At 34.2% G+C, this 12,834-nt stretch overlaps 1 protein-coding gene and 1 long non-coding RNA gene across 3 annotated transcripts in view; one reads left to right on the top strand and one right to left on the bottom strand.

The window, feature by feature from the left end:
• Positions 1–7,000, top strand: part of HPGD (15-hydroxyprostaglandin dehydrogenase) — a 35,186-nt gene extending 28,186 nt beyond the window's left edge. For both annotated transcript variants that reach the window (XM_084517145.1, XM_084517144.1), the window contains 3 exons: positions 2,941–3,017; positions 4,844–5,007; positions 6,092–7,000. In XM_084517145.1, coding sequence (XP_084373271.1) covers positions 2,941–3,017; positions 4,844–5,007; positions 6,092–6,230 — 380 coding nt within the window. In that variant the 3' untranslated portion in view covers positions 6,231–7,000. The remainder of the gene's footprint in view (positions 1–2,940; positions 3,018–4,843; positions 5,008–6,091) is intronic.
• On the bottom strand, positions 5,014–11,063 carry LOC311435761. Its single transcript, XR_014692388.1, has 3 exons — positions 10,817–11,063; positions 9,898–9,956; positions 5,014–5,377 (listed from the first exon to the last, which is right to left on the bottom strand). It is a non-coding gene; the product is annotated as an uncharacterized lncRNA (long non-coding RNA).
• Positions 11,064–12,834: the final 1,771 nt, after the last annotated feature.

Below are 12,834 nucleotides of genomic sequence, written 5' to 3'. Positions count from 1 at the left end.
GCAGTCCATCCCAAGACACTTCCTAGCACAGTCCTTAGGACACACCATTAGCAGATACAGGTTCAGCTCTCCCTGGGGCAGGGGAATGGCTCAGAGCTGAAAACTGCATTGTGGTACTGAGTACTGAACTTGGGAACAAAAGTGAGGCAGGACTGTCATTGTAAAGGATGCTAGGACTAGCTCTTCATTGTCACTGCTTTGGCTGAAAGTGAGTTGATTTCTTCTTAGTTCTCCATTTTAGAAAGGAAAATAAATAAATCAGAACTGGTTTTAAATCATCATTTAACCAAATGATGATTTATTTGTTCCTCTCTTCCTGTCAAATTATTTCTGCTCTCTTTTGACATTTGTCTTTGAACCTTCTTCCACTTCAGTACAGTGAGCTGTTTCCTTCCTTGCTTTATTTCTCTTCCCTTTCAAGAAAAAAAAAAAAAAAAAAAAAAAAAAAAAAAGTAACTTGCCTTACTGTGGTTTAAAAAACAAACAAAATTACCTTCTCAATTCCTCCTTTGTATTTCCCAGTACATTTTATGTATGTCTGTTACCTGCGGCCTTATTGGAATTGATTTCATCTTTAAAATATGTAAAACTACTCAAGGGTTAAATAATAATAATAACAACAACAACAACAACAACAACAATAATAATAATAATATATTTCCAATGTGTGAGCATCCCAACATTTCTAATTATCATGAAGAATGGTGATGATGGATGACAATCAGAAGTCACCAAACAGAGGAATGAGAAGTCTTGCAATCACAACCCAGAGGAAACACCATGGAAGACATTTTTCAAAACCAAATTCTCAATCAGAAGCAAAATACATTAATCCAAGCTGAGGACATAACCAGTCACTAGATTAAGCTGTTCATTTCCCAGCACTGACAGTGGTACTAACAGTGTTGCTTTCACCAGATCACCAGAGTAGTATTTAAACCAAGATAAAATCTTGAAGCTGTCAGGGTTGTAATTAGAGCTTTCGTAGAAAATATTTTTCTTTGGGAAAAGTGGATTCCAGAGCAAAGACCTCTGGCATACATATTTTTCTGACAAATCCATACTTTATAGCTGAGTATTATATCCATCATCTTCACTGAGATAAGTCACACTCTTTCTTGATTATATCGCTTAAAAATATGAAATAAGAAACATATCTTAGATATGTTTATCTCCAGCTTATCTCCATTAGAACTAAACATGAAGGCATCAAAATCAGCATCCAGGTTTTATGATACCACATTCAAGAACACAAATGTCATCAGCCTGTCCTAACTATAAGACAGGCTGTGGTTTGTTATTCCTAGGACCCTAGCATTCAGGTGGAACCAGAGCATCCATGTGGTCCAGTTCAGCTTTTATTTTACAGTGGATACTGTTGTCATGATGTTTAGAAATACATATATACACCCATGGTCCATCTCTTCTTGATGAGCCCTTTGCCATCAAACTCAGTCTTACTAGAACTAAGTTCTTATTTTTCCACCAATGCCTCTGCTCTTCTTTCAATACAGTAAATGAAGTTTGTATGCTCTGCCACTCCCATCACAAAGGTTCACAGTATCAGAAGTCACTTTTCATTTTGCTTCTCCTTTTCTTTTTAAAAGATAGCAGTGCTATTACCAAGTATTGTTAACTCTTTTGTTCCCGTCCCCTCCTAAATAGCATCATCCTGGTTTTTCATCTCAGAACAGGGCCCACTGTAGGATGTACCATACAGTGAAACCCTTTTCAGACTACCTAATTCAGTCTAAAAAAATGCTTCAAGAAAATTTCCTGTCCATATCTCTGCTTTCATTTCTTTCTGCTCACTATCTGAGTTCATCTTATCATTCAATTTACAGTGTTTACTGACTTATCTCCATACCCTCTCTTCACTGAGGTCCTGCATTCACTCCTTAGTGTTTTTTTTTTCCATTACTTATTGCAGAATTACTTCCCTATTTCATATAAATCTCTTCTTATAAAACATCACCTACAAAATATTACTATAGCAGTACTGTCAGTAAAGTAAATTTTACACTGCATCTGATGGCACATTGTCTGAAATATTTTGTTTATGCTTGCTTCTTTGAACAAAAAACACTATGCAAAGGAGCATGTACTCTTTTGTTATAGTGGTTACTCTTATAGTACTAACTATATGTTAGTTATAGTACTAACTGTGTTATAGTTAGTACTGACTATAGTTATATAGTTATAGTTATAGTACTAACTATGTTGTCAAATAAACAGCAATGATATTTCATGGGCAGATGTAATGCCTGACTGCACATCTGTCAGTACATCTGTCAGTTGAGCAGCATGTGCATTCCTCTCTCCTGCACTAGGGCCAGGGGAAAAGATCTAAAAGGAGAGAGAGAGAGAGAGAAAAAAAAACTGTAATCAAGGGATTTATGACAGATATTTTATTTATTGATTTAGTGATGTATTACAACACTTAATACTAATTCAGTTACAGTAGACAAAATGGACATTGGTGTTTCCCTCACTATTTCCCTCACCTTCCCTCTTCCCTAAAATGAACGCAAGTGTCCTCTTTGTGTATCAGTAGTTAAGGTATCACTTATCAGAGTATTTATTTGCATATATCCAGATTCATTAAACAAGGCTCTAAAATTCTTGGTTTTGAGTGTATTCTTCCAGATCTTGTCCTCTGTTTTGTCTTACACTAGAGAGAGAGAACTTTTATCTTAAACTATACTTTTTTTCTTCAATATTTCTCTTTTGCTTTCCTGTGTTTTTATCTATTTCATTCCTTTTTCCCAGCTTACTTCAGATTACAAAATGGAATTTGAAGATATTTACTAAACTGTCTATTTTGTTGCATCTCTATAAATCCATCACTGATATTTTACATTATTAACTTACATATATGTTTAAGGTAATCATAAGTAGAGGTACCCAACATCCTTACTCACCTACCTTTTTATTTTAAAGGACTCATGCCTGCTGCATTCCAACCTGTGTACTGTGCTACAAAGCATGGTGTAATTGGATTTACGCGCTCAATAGCAGTAAGTATATATTTTTGAAAGCAGAGTCAGCAGCTCCTTGGGACATGCTAAGTTTTTCATGCTCCCTCTTTATTGTCACATAACTGGAACTAATTTTCTTAAAGCAAATAGTGTCTGAAGTGCTGGAGTTTCCCTCCTTCTACAAACAGAATCTAAAGATGGAATAAGTACGGCATGTGCGTGTTTATGAACAATTTGAAGTTTAGGAAGATTTAGGGAACACAGGAGAGACATTGTAAAATAATATAAGGACAGCAGGAGGAGCCCAGAAGTCATGCATTCTTTTCCAAGCTTTAAAAAAATATTTTTCATAACTTCATCCCAGTCATTTAGCATTTTGTTTTCCTTATTTGTAAGCCAGGTTGATTACTCTTTTTATTTTTTTATTATATTTTTTTTTAATGATAAACAGGTACTAAAGAGTGCAAAAAGTGATTGAACACAAATATGTTGACCATTATTTATTCTTACCAACTTTTAACACACTAACAATGTAAAATGACACAGTTAGGATGGGATGTGTTAGATATTATATGAGCACATCTTAGTCTGACTCCAAAATTTTCTAGTCAAATCAAACAGTATGAGAAAACAACTTGGAGATACTGAAATATAATTACATTTTTATAGATTAAGCAGTCTACTTATAAAAGAATTCCAAACTCATTTCTAGAATAAAGCACCTGAAAAAAATCATTTCAGTAGCTATCTAGATTTGATTTCCCTACACTCCACACAAATTACTCCTTAAGATTAAGCAGAACAGCACACTGTTGTACATGTGAGATGTTGCACATCTCATATTAGCCACAGAAAGAACTTCATACCTGGTTTTCTAGTTTTACTTTCACATGGTAATGTAATTTAACATCACAGTGTAAGGTCAAAAATAAAAGAGTCCACAGAAAATTAGAGGAAATGCTGTCTTTCTATTGAACCTGATACAGTTGAGAAGAAAAAGAATAATAAACTATACTTCCCAGGAAAGGCAGTCCAGCCTAACATTGTACAGGTGTGATACAAAGTGTCTATGACTTCATTTTCTTTTTTTTCTCAAACTGAAAGGGCAAACTACCATATCATGAAAATGAAATGTGATTTACATGATACCAGAAAGGGTTCCTGTAAAATGTTAACATATATGGAATTTAGTTTTGAACAATTATGGTTATTCTTGGATATATCCTATACAGTTCATAAGGTTTATGCAATTGTTAAGAAAGTTCATCCAGCATTCAACCTGGCTGCTGATCAGACTTCTCCTTTGCTACAAGAATGCACTGGTAGCACCACAAAGGAAGGATCCAGCCAGACATTTTGCTTACTTTCCTCATATTCCTGAGCTGCATCATGAAAAAAACCCTGCCCCTTTCCTGTTCACAGGGATTTTCCAGTGTATATACTTGGTGATAGATTTCTTCCTTGGCAGGGAGAATAAAACAGCTATAAAGGTTTAGCATTACTGCTTTAGCGGTACAGGCTAAATCTTATTTCAGTTGAGTTGAGGTAGGTAAATGACACGTCAAGAGCATTGATACAAAAATTTTGGGGAAAAACAGATATATGGAAAAAAAGTGTTAATTTCTTGTATAATTGTTCTCCCAGCAAAATAGATGTTGGAAAATAAAAATATAATTACTAGAAAAAGCATACTTCAAGCTTAGATGTTGAAACAAAACAAGTTGATTTACGACAAATTTGTAACAAATTTTGCTAACTAGGAAAGTCTGAAATATACTTACTAATAAATCTTCTTCTTTGAAAAATTAGATGCACAATACCATTTAAAAATGTTGATGATGAATACCTAACCTCCTCTTTTCTAGTTAGCTGCTAACATAGAAAACTATGGTGTGAGACTCAACACAATTTGTCCAGGATTTGTCAACACGCCGATTCTACAGTCAATAGATAAAGAAGAGAATATGGGACAATACTTCTCATACAAAGATGAGATCAAAAATATGATGCAGTTCTATGGCGTCATGGAGTAAGTCAAGTCGCATACAATGTTTTTTGACCCTTGTAAATGAAGAACAAGTACACTCATTAACATTTTCAAGTGATTCTCAACAGGCAAAATTAAAGTTAAAAAAGGGAAATGCTGTCTCAAACCAAAGTCAATCAAATGTGTTATCCTATATACAAGGGAATAATGGCAGATACTTAGGGCATCACATACTTAAGAGCATCACCTATTTAGTAATAATACCCTTTATGCATTCCCAATTCCAGCAAAATGCAAATCAAATTCCTGAATTAAAGACAGTGTATTAGTTTTTAATAGTCTTTGTTGGATTGTTCCATCAATTTGTTTAATCAAACTTCTTATGAGATTCAGGGTTTGGTTTCCACAACACCTGGAATTGAAACAAGATAGACGTCAAACAACGGACAAAACTGGACTAAGTTCATAAAAGCACAGTACCAACCATGGTGAATCATATCAGTCATCACCTAGACCATTAGGGTATTGCCAAGAAAGGACAAAAGCAGATACCTAGGAAAAAGTACATGAACAAGACAGGCCTAAAGTGATATTTTTAGAATGCTTTCTCAGTCTCTTAACAATTAGCTGCTCGCCTCCTTCCAAACAAAGGAAATCTGTGTTGTTTTGCCTGTCTTTTTTCATATGTCAGATATGTTGCATCTATTGACCACGACAAACCGATGTGACAAAGTTCAACTTATTGTCAGCCCTGCAACAATAACCAAGATAAACAATCAACAAGGAGCTGCAGAGGATTGTGTAAGGGTTACTTCTGCCCACTTCCCCAGAAGAGAAAACTTCAGCAGCACCTCTATATCCACAGGGATGTGGATACTTACAGCAAATAAATGATGATTTGTAAAGCTGCAGCCTTATGTTGTATGTCATGACTAAGGAGAAAATTTCTCTTCTGAAACAATAATACCACTTTTGCTTTTCTGAAAACAAATTTGTTCAAATTTCAGATTAAGTTCCAGGGTGTATAGATTTACCTTCAGTTTCCATACCTGTCCTTTTCACATGTTCTATTACATCAATATTCCAAGATTCTTAAATAACATCCACCTCTCCCTTTTTTTTTAAGCCCATCAATAATTGCCGAAGGACTGATAACAATAATTGAAGACGATACGCTAAATGGAGAAGTTATGAAGATTACAGCATCCCAAGGGATTCATTTTCAACAATACAGCCAAACGCCTTATACATCATCGAAGAGATAAATCTAATTGTTTTGTGCTAATTATCTTTTGCTTTTCTTAAATAGAAAAAATGTTGGAAAAAATAACTTTTGGAAAAAATGTTAATTTTGTACCCAGAGTAGTGACAGTATTCAAAATTATCCTAATAACAGAAATGGAGAAGAAAATCCATCTCTGGGGATGAGGAAGATGTTATCATCCTATTTTGATTCTACATTTATTCAGTAGAACAAGCACACTGCTCTGAAGATTTCTGATTATGTAGTAGTAAGGGCCAGTTTTTTTCCTTCCAGTAGTTCTGTGCAATTATCTGATCTACATATTCCATGTCTATTTTTCTGGACATGACTTAGTATAATTCTTCTCACTGTACTAAGTGCCTACTTATTTACATCCTGAATTCCTCAAACCAGGAATTCAGTTCAGGACTCCAGGAGACAAATATACCTATAAAAAATAAAAATTTACTTTTTCTTATATGAAATATGTAAAATAGAACAAGAAGCGAAATTATCTTTCCTCGTTGATATATGAAACTGAATATGTAGCATATCATACAAGAAAGTACAGATTTTTCTCTTCTTGGATTTTAGCTATTTATAAAATACTTCTGAAATATTTTTTCTTTTATATATAAATATATATATATATGTGAAATTTCTCTCTTTGTATATACAAGGATGAATATTTTGGCATTGATAGAAATGTCTATTTACTCATCAAATCTCATTCTCTGAAACTTTAAATCTAATCTCCTGCCTTGATTGATTAAAACCTGAATTAAATCCTGAGTGATCTGTTTGTTTTATATTTTGTACGTGTCCATTTTGGTGCCATGACTTCTTAGATGGAGCATATCATATAATGGCAATGGAGCTAAACTTCTATTTTCTGAGCTCCTCCGGACCCTCTGATCTAGTTCAATCACTAGTTATACTTATGAAGCAAACCTATAGGCTCCATTCCTGAATAAAAATACAGTTGTGCACGGTAATTTATATGCTCATAGCATGAGATGATGTAATAACCCCTAGCAAAGCTAGGAAAAAATGTGTCACCCTCCTTAGGAGTAGTGACTTTAATTTCAGTGATTTAAGCATTGTTGTTGGTTTCCTTTCTTTTTTTCAGAATTATAACTAAAGAGTGGAAGCACTAATATTTATCTTCTGTGGAAGTCAGGGAGTAACAAGACTGTGGGGAGAAGAAAAGAAGCAGACACACATACCTTGAATTACTCAAAATGAACCCCATGTTCATTTTCGACTATGTTAACACTGATACTTTTAAAGCCTATTTACATATGATCATATCCATACCATCAGCATTCCTTAATGCAGCTACCTGACTTGATAGTATTAATTTCTACTTCTATTTCAATAACATCAGAGCAGGATACAGAAGATCTGAATATTTCCTAATATGTGAATAAACAGCACAAAAAAAAAATGACATAAACCAAACTTTAGCCAGGTCCTAATACTGATAATCGCCTACCGCTGCTTCTCTCCTTGTTAAGTGGTATTTCAGGACAGCTTACTAAGAAGGGAATATATAACAATAATGATAGCATACGCAAAAGCAACTAACTAGCAAAGACCACACTAAGTTAGACAGTATCCCAGCAGTTGCTCTTAATAACATGCTTCAACTAATGCTGGGAATACCGTATAAAGTCAGTATGTGTACTGAACATATACTGTTGCCTTGACCACTTTTGTTCCTTGGTGCCCCAAAACAAATATCTGTTAAACATGGAGGCGGTCAATGAAAGAACAAATACTAATCAGTTGTAATTAAAGAGTGTAAATAATAGAATAGAAGGTCAGAATTCTGATGTTTTGGAAGAAAAAAGAAAAAAAGAAAAAAAAAAGAAAACAAAAAAGAAATACAGAGAGGAAAGAAATTTAAAGTTAATTAGAGCCAATCACTTTAGATATTGCAAAATTAACTTGTGGTGTTTCACTGGTAAAAAATTCTAAATCTATGAATTTGTACGATCCCAAGAATGGATTCAGTTTATGTGGTATATCAAATAGTCACACAAGACAAAATCAGGTTAATAAAATATACAGTTAGACTCCAGAACACCTGGAAAATCAGTGACCATGTTTGGGAAAGAATTAAAGCCATATCTTTCTTATACATATAGGTTTTTTATGCTGGATTATTTTTGTAACTCAAAGACAGAAGTTTTTGAATCAAAACCATATAGCATTCCTTCATAAAGGGTAAAGACTGCATTCAGTTCCATCTGATAAGGAAGTCTCAGAATGTAATACAGGCTTATTTGATCAAATAAACATTTATACTAAAATAAATCTCAAATTATTAGCACATCTGGAACTCACTAAAAGAAACAAGGAAGTAACAATGAACTAAAACTCCTGATGCAAATTCTAAAAGGAAAAAATAGCCATCAAGCCTCTACTTTTTAATTAAAAAAATGCCCCAAACCAAATATTGTATTTTTCTAGTTTCAGTTAGCCTGTATTAAAACACATCTGAGGGTTTCATCTGTGCAGGAAGAACAATTCCTAAATATGTTTTGGAAAGGCTTCCTGTAAGACTTCCCCCCAAACTTTGGAAGTCTTCCAGAAAGCAAGAGAAAGAGCATATGTTTGATTTACAGACAGAAACACCCGGAGTAGCAGTAGGTAGAAAGATGAGCTAAAGGGAGAAAGTAAGCTTCATTTTGCACAAAGATTGTTTTGAAACTTTGTCTTCAGTTAAAAGTCTTGACATAATTCCAAGACTTAATTTATTTTGCCTGGGAGATCATCATTTTAAGACAACTGTTCCAGTTCTTAATGGAAATTTAGCCAAAAGAAAAAATAAATATTTTAAATTAGAAATGCTTATTGCCAAGAACATAAAATGACAAGTAATAATCTAGACTCAAATGGTGATCATTATTTGTAATGAACATTCAATGCTATGGTTCTATAAAATACAAGCTTATTTCTCAGAATGTCCTTAGTCTCAATCTGGAATCTCTTCAGGGGAAAGAATAAATATTACACTTTTTTCACTTATAATTCCACATGAAAGACCAGTTCATAAGACATTTCCACCCTTCTGTGACATTTCAATGTTAATTTATTTATATTATTTAGTTCCTTGATTCAAAGAAGTCTTTGGGAAAATGTACATAATCCCAATCACCACAATAATTATGGTTCTGTACAGCTCAGGAACCTGAAATTGACTTTTTTTTTATGCATATCAAAATCGTATGTGTCAATTTTATTATTGAGGGAGCAATCCAAGCAGTAACTAGTCCTCCGACTAGTTTACTTTAATTAAGGGAGGCTTGATGTGTGAGGCTAGGCCTCTTTCTCTTGTTTGGGACATAAGCTTTGCAAACAGAAAACTAAAAAATAAACTTCATTGTAACTAATATCTGATTTCCACTGAAGTCTTCCATACGAGCCTAATCTTTAAGGGAACAGCATTAAGCATGTTCTAATGCCATGGCTTTGGGGCAGGATGGGGTTATTCTGACAAATAATTATTTCCTTCCTCCAGCATTGAACTGTTCTAAACTTTCTACAGGATGATTCTCTAAGCTTGAACTTCCCTTTTAGCCAAGTCTATTTGCTTTGCATCAAGAGATGTTGACAGTTTGTGGCTCTGGCTCCAGAAGTCCAGATGGTTCAATGAAAGTGAAGGATAATATCATATGACTTACTGTTTTGTATTTTTTTTTCCTCCAGTACAAAAAAGGAACAGTTTAATATCAGGTCAGATCTGTAATTTAAACCGATAGGGACAGTAAACACAGAGTTATGCTCTTTCTTTGAAGGGGTCAATAAACAGTAAGACAATGGGGCAGGTAAAGAGATATAAGAAGTAAAAGTGCTAAAAGAAAAAACAGGCCAAACCTAAAACACATCTTTAAAATAAGCAGCTTAATCCCACTGTGTATATAGAAAGACATTATTCTGAACTGCGTACCAAATCTAAGCTCAAGTGTCTTCTGACTTGTGTACAGAGACAGTCTAACATACTATTTTAGGGATTCAGAGGATAAGATGGAGATTTTGAGTGAAAATAAACCTTAATGAAAAAACATAACCACTTTCAAGCAATCATGCTTTAAGCAGTGAAGCATTCATAACTTGTATTGTAAAGGACCTGTATTCAGGTCCTTTAATTATTCATAAACTGTGCTAATTCATCGCTGTCATCTGCTGGGAAAATCTGATGGAGAGTATTATCACTGAAGAGGCAGAATTGATTTCTTAGTACAGAATTGTACTTTCTCAACTTTTACTTTCATCAGAGGTTTTCTAGCCCTCCTAATTTTATCCAAAAGAGAGATCACTCAGGGTAGGATAGTCATCTGGTGATAGGTCTGACACCTGTGCCAGGATTTCTGGATGTCTTCAAGCCATCCAGATTTAGCCTTGTGAAGCAGTGATTTAGCATAGTCATATCCAAGCAGAATGTAAAAGATCCATCAGACACTCTAATCAAACCCTTGCCACTTCCCTTTCTGTATCTTTCCATTGGACAACCATGAATACAAGCATTTCAACAATAAGATAAGCTCCAGATATACCACCACACAACTGCCTCTCTTCAGCAGTCACCAAGAACATACTCACCCATTTCACTGATTTCAGACAAACTGAAAGGTCATTTTTTCAGCTCACATGATGCTCCACAGAAACGGCCCAAGATACTTCAGTAGCACTTTTCTTTGTGATGCATGTTTGTCTGAGCAGCCACAATCTTGAGAAACTAAAGAAAGAAGAATAGGAAATAGGGCTCTCAGTTACGTCTTTGACCCTTCCCTATAGCACATGAGAATAAGCACACTTCTGCCTGGTTTCAGAAAAATTGCAAAACTAACAGTGCACTTTCCCACAGCTGCAAACAAAACCTACAGAAGAGAAGAGGAAATAAAGATATTTTTAGAACACTGGAATTTATAACTCTTCAGAAAAAGCTATATTTTAGCTCATCTAGATATTTCTATTTACATAAACGACTAAGAGTTCAGGATGTTGTACACCATCTGACTTTGAAGAGGTATTGCAGCAATTAACTTTGTATACACATGAATGCTGCAGTTCAAGAGACCCACAGGTGGGCAGAGAACATTGAAATCTCTGCCACTTACTCTGGTATAGCTCTTATAAAAGTGAATCAGCTTCCTTGTATAGAATCCTTCTGGCAATTTCACTTCAAATAGATACAGTGTTCCTTTATGGAGCTCTTTTCTTCTCTGAATTTGTAAGCATGTTTGAATACATTGCCCTCAGCCATGCTTACAAATTAGTTGCACTTATCAAAAATATTCAATTTATTTTGATTTAAGAGAGTTACTTTCCTTGGTATGCGTTAACAAAAGGCTAGAGAAAATGGAGCTATGCTTTCACACATGCTCGGTGCTTGAAATGAATGTTACATCAAGCACTTCATCTTACACTCACATTTTCCTTGAGAAAGAACAGTACATATTGACATTTTACAGGGACTATAATGCTTTCATTTTTACATCTTCAGTACATGAGTGTATATTACATACATCTCACCACAACTATTTGTGTCTGCATAACTACACACTCAATAGGAATTATTTTGGTAGTGGAGCAGCATACATTATCTATGCATGTACCTGAAGCTAGAAACAAAAACAAACCAAAAATAAATAAATAAATAAATAAAAACTTGTAAAGCATTATTTTTCAGTGACATTCATCTGCCAGACATTTGGTGAAGTTACAGAATACACTTAAAAAGCTGCATGAACTGTTTTTTAGTTTTATCTAGCCTAAGTTTAATTTACAATTTCATGTTTCTTCTTAGTTATTGAATTATACCAAGATTAGATTGTCTTTAATTTAAACATTCTCCCATTAACTGACATAAAATCTGAGAGATATATATACTATGTTAAAAAATTCACCTGCTAATATCACCCTATCTGTTAGAATACCTTCTGCATTTTTTGTTTTTTATTTATCAGAAGTGGATCAATTTCACAGTCAGTGAAATTCTTGTGATTCTAAGTACTGAAAACTTCCCAAAAATTTCACAACAGCCTTTGTGGCAGGAGGAATTTACTTTTTTCCTTTTTTTTTTTCCTCCTGTTTTTTTCTTAGCTGTTAGTATTACTTTATGCTCATGGGGAAAGAAATGTTATGTGGGGATATGTAAAAACAACTTCCCTTTGAAAGCTACTCATCCAAAGAATAACGACAAGTAGAAAAGCAGAAGAGAGCCTACATTGCCATCACATTTATTGAACAGAACAGTCCACTGAACACAACAGTATTTTGCTTTTAAAAAGTTAGTGTTACAACATGTCCAAACCCCAATATATAGGTTCTTTTGTGATAAGGAAATCCACCTCAGGGATTGTGTTGTATTTTGTGGTTGAAAAAATGATTATCTGAGTAGTCTCATTATTCCTCATCACTCCTTATTTTGCCTAACACATCAATCATTCAAAAACAAATAGAGAAAAAAACATTTCTGTAAATTACAAAATTTGTATAACTAAACAGAACTGAAGAAAAAGAAAGAGCTATTTCTTTCAGGGTAGATATTTGCCTATGGTGCTAACTCTGTAGTTGAAAGAATTAGACTTATCTGTCTGAGCAACAAATAAAACTGT

The sequence above is a fragment of the Aythya ferina genome (genome assembly GCF_964211825.1).
Source record: "Aythya ferina genome assembly, chromosome: 4".
In the NCBI taxonomy this organism is placed as follows: domain Eukaryota; kingdom Metazoa; phylum Chordata; class Aves; order Anseriformes; family Anatidae; genus Aythya; species Aythya ferina.
The sequence above is the reverse complement of the archived record's forward strand: the minus strand, read 5'-3'. Positions and strand labels throughout refer to the sequence as shown.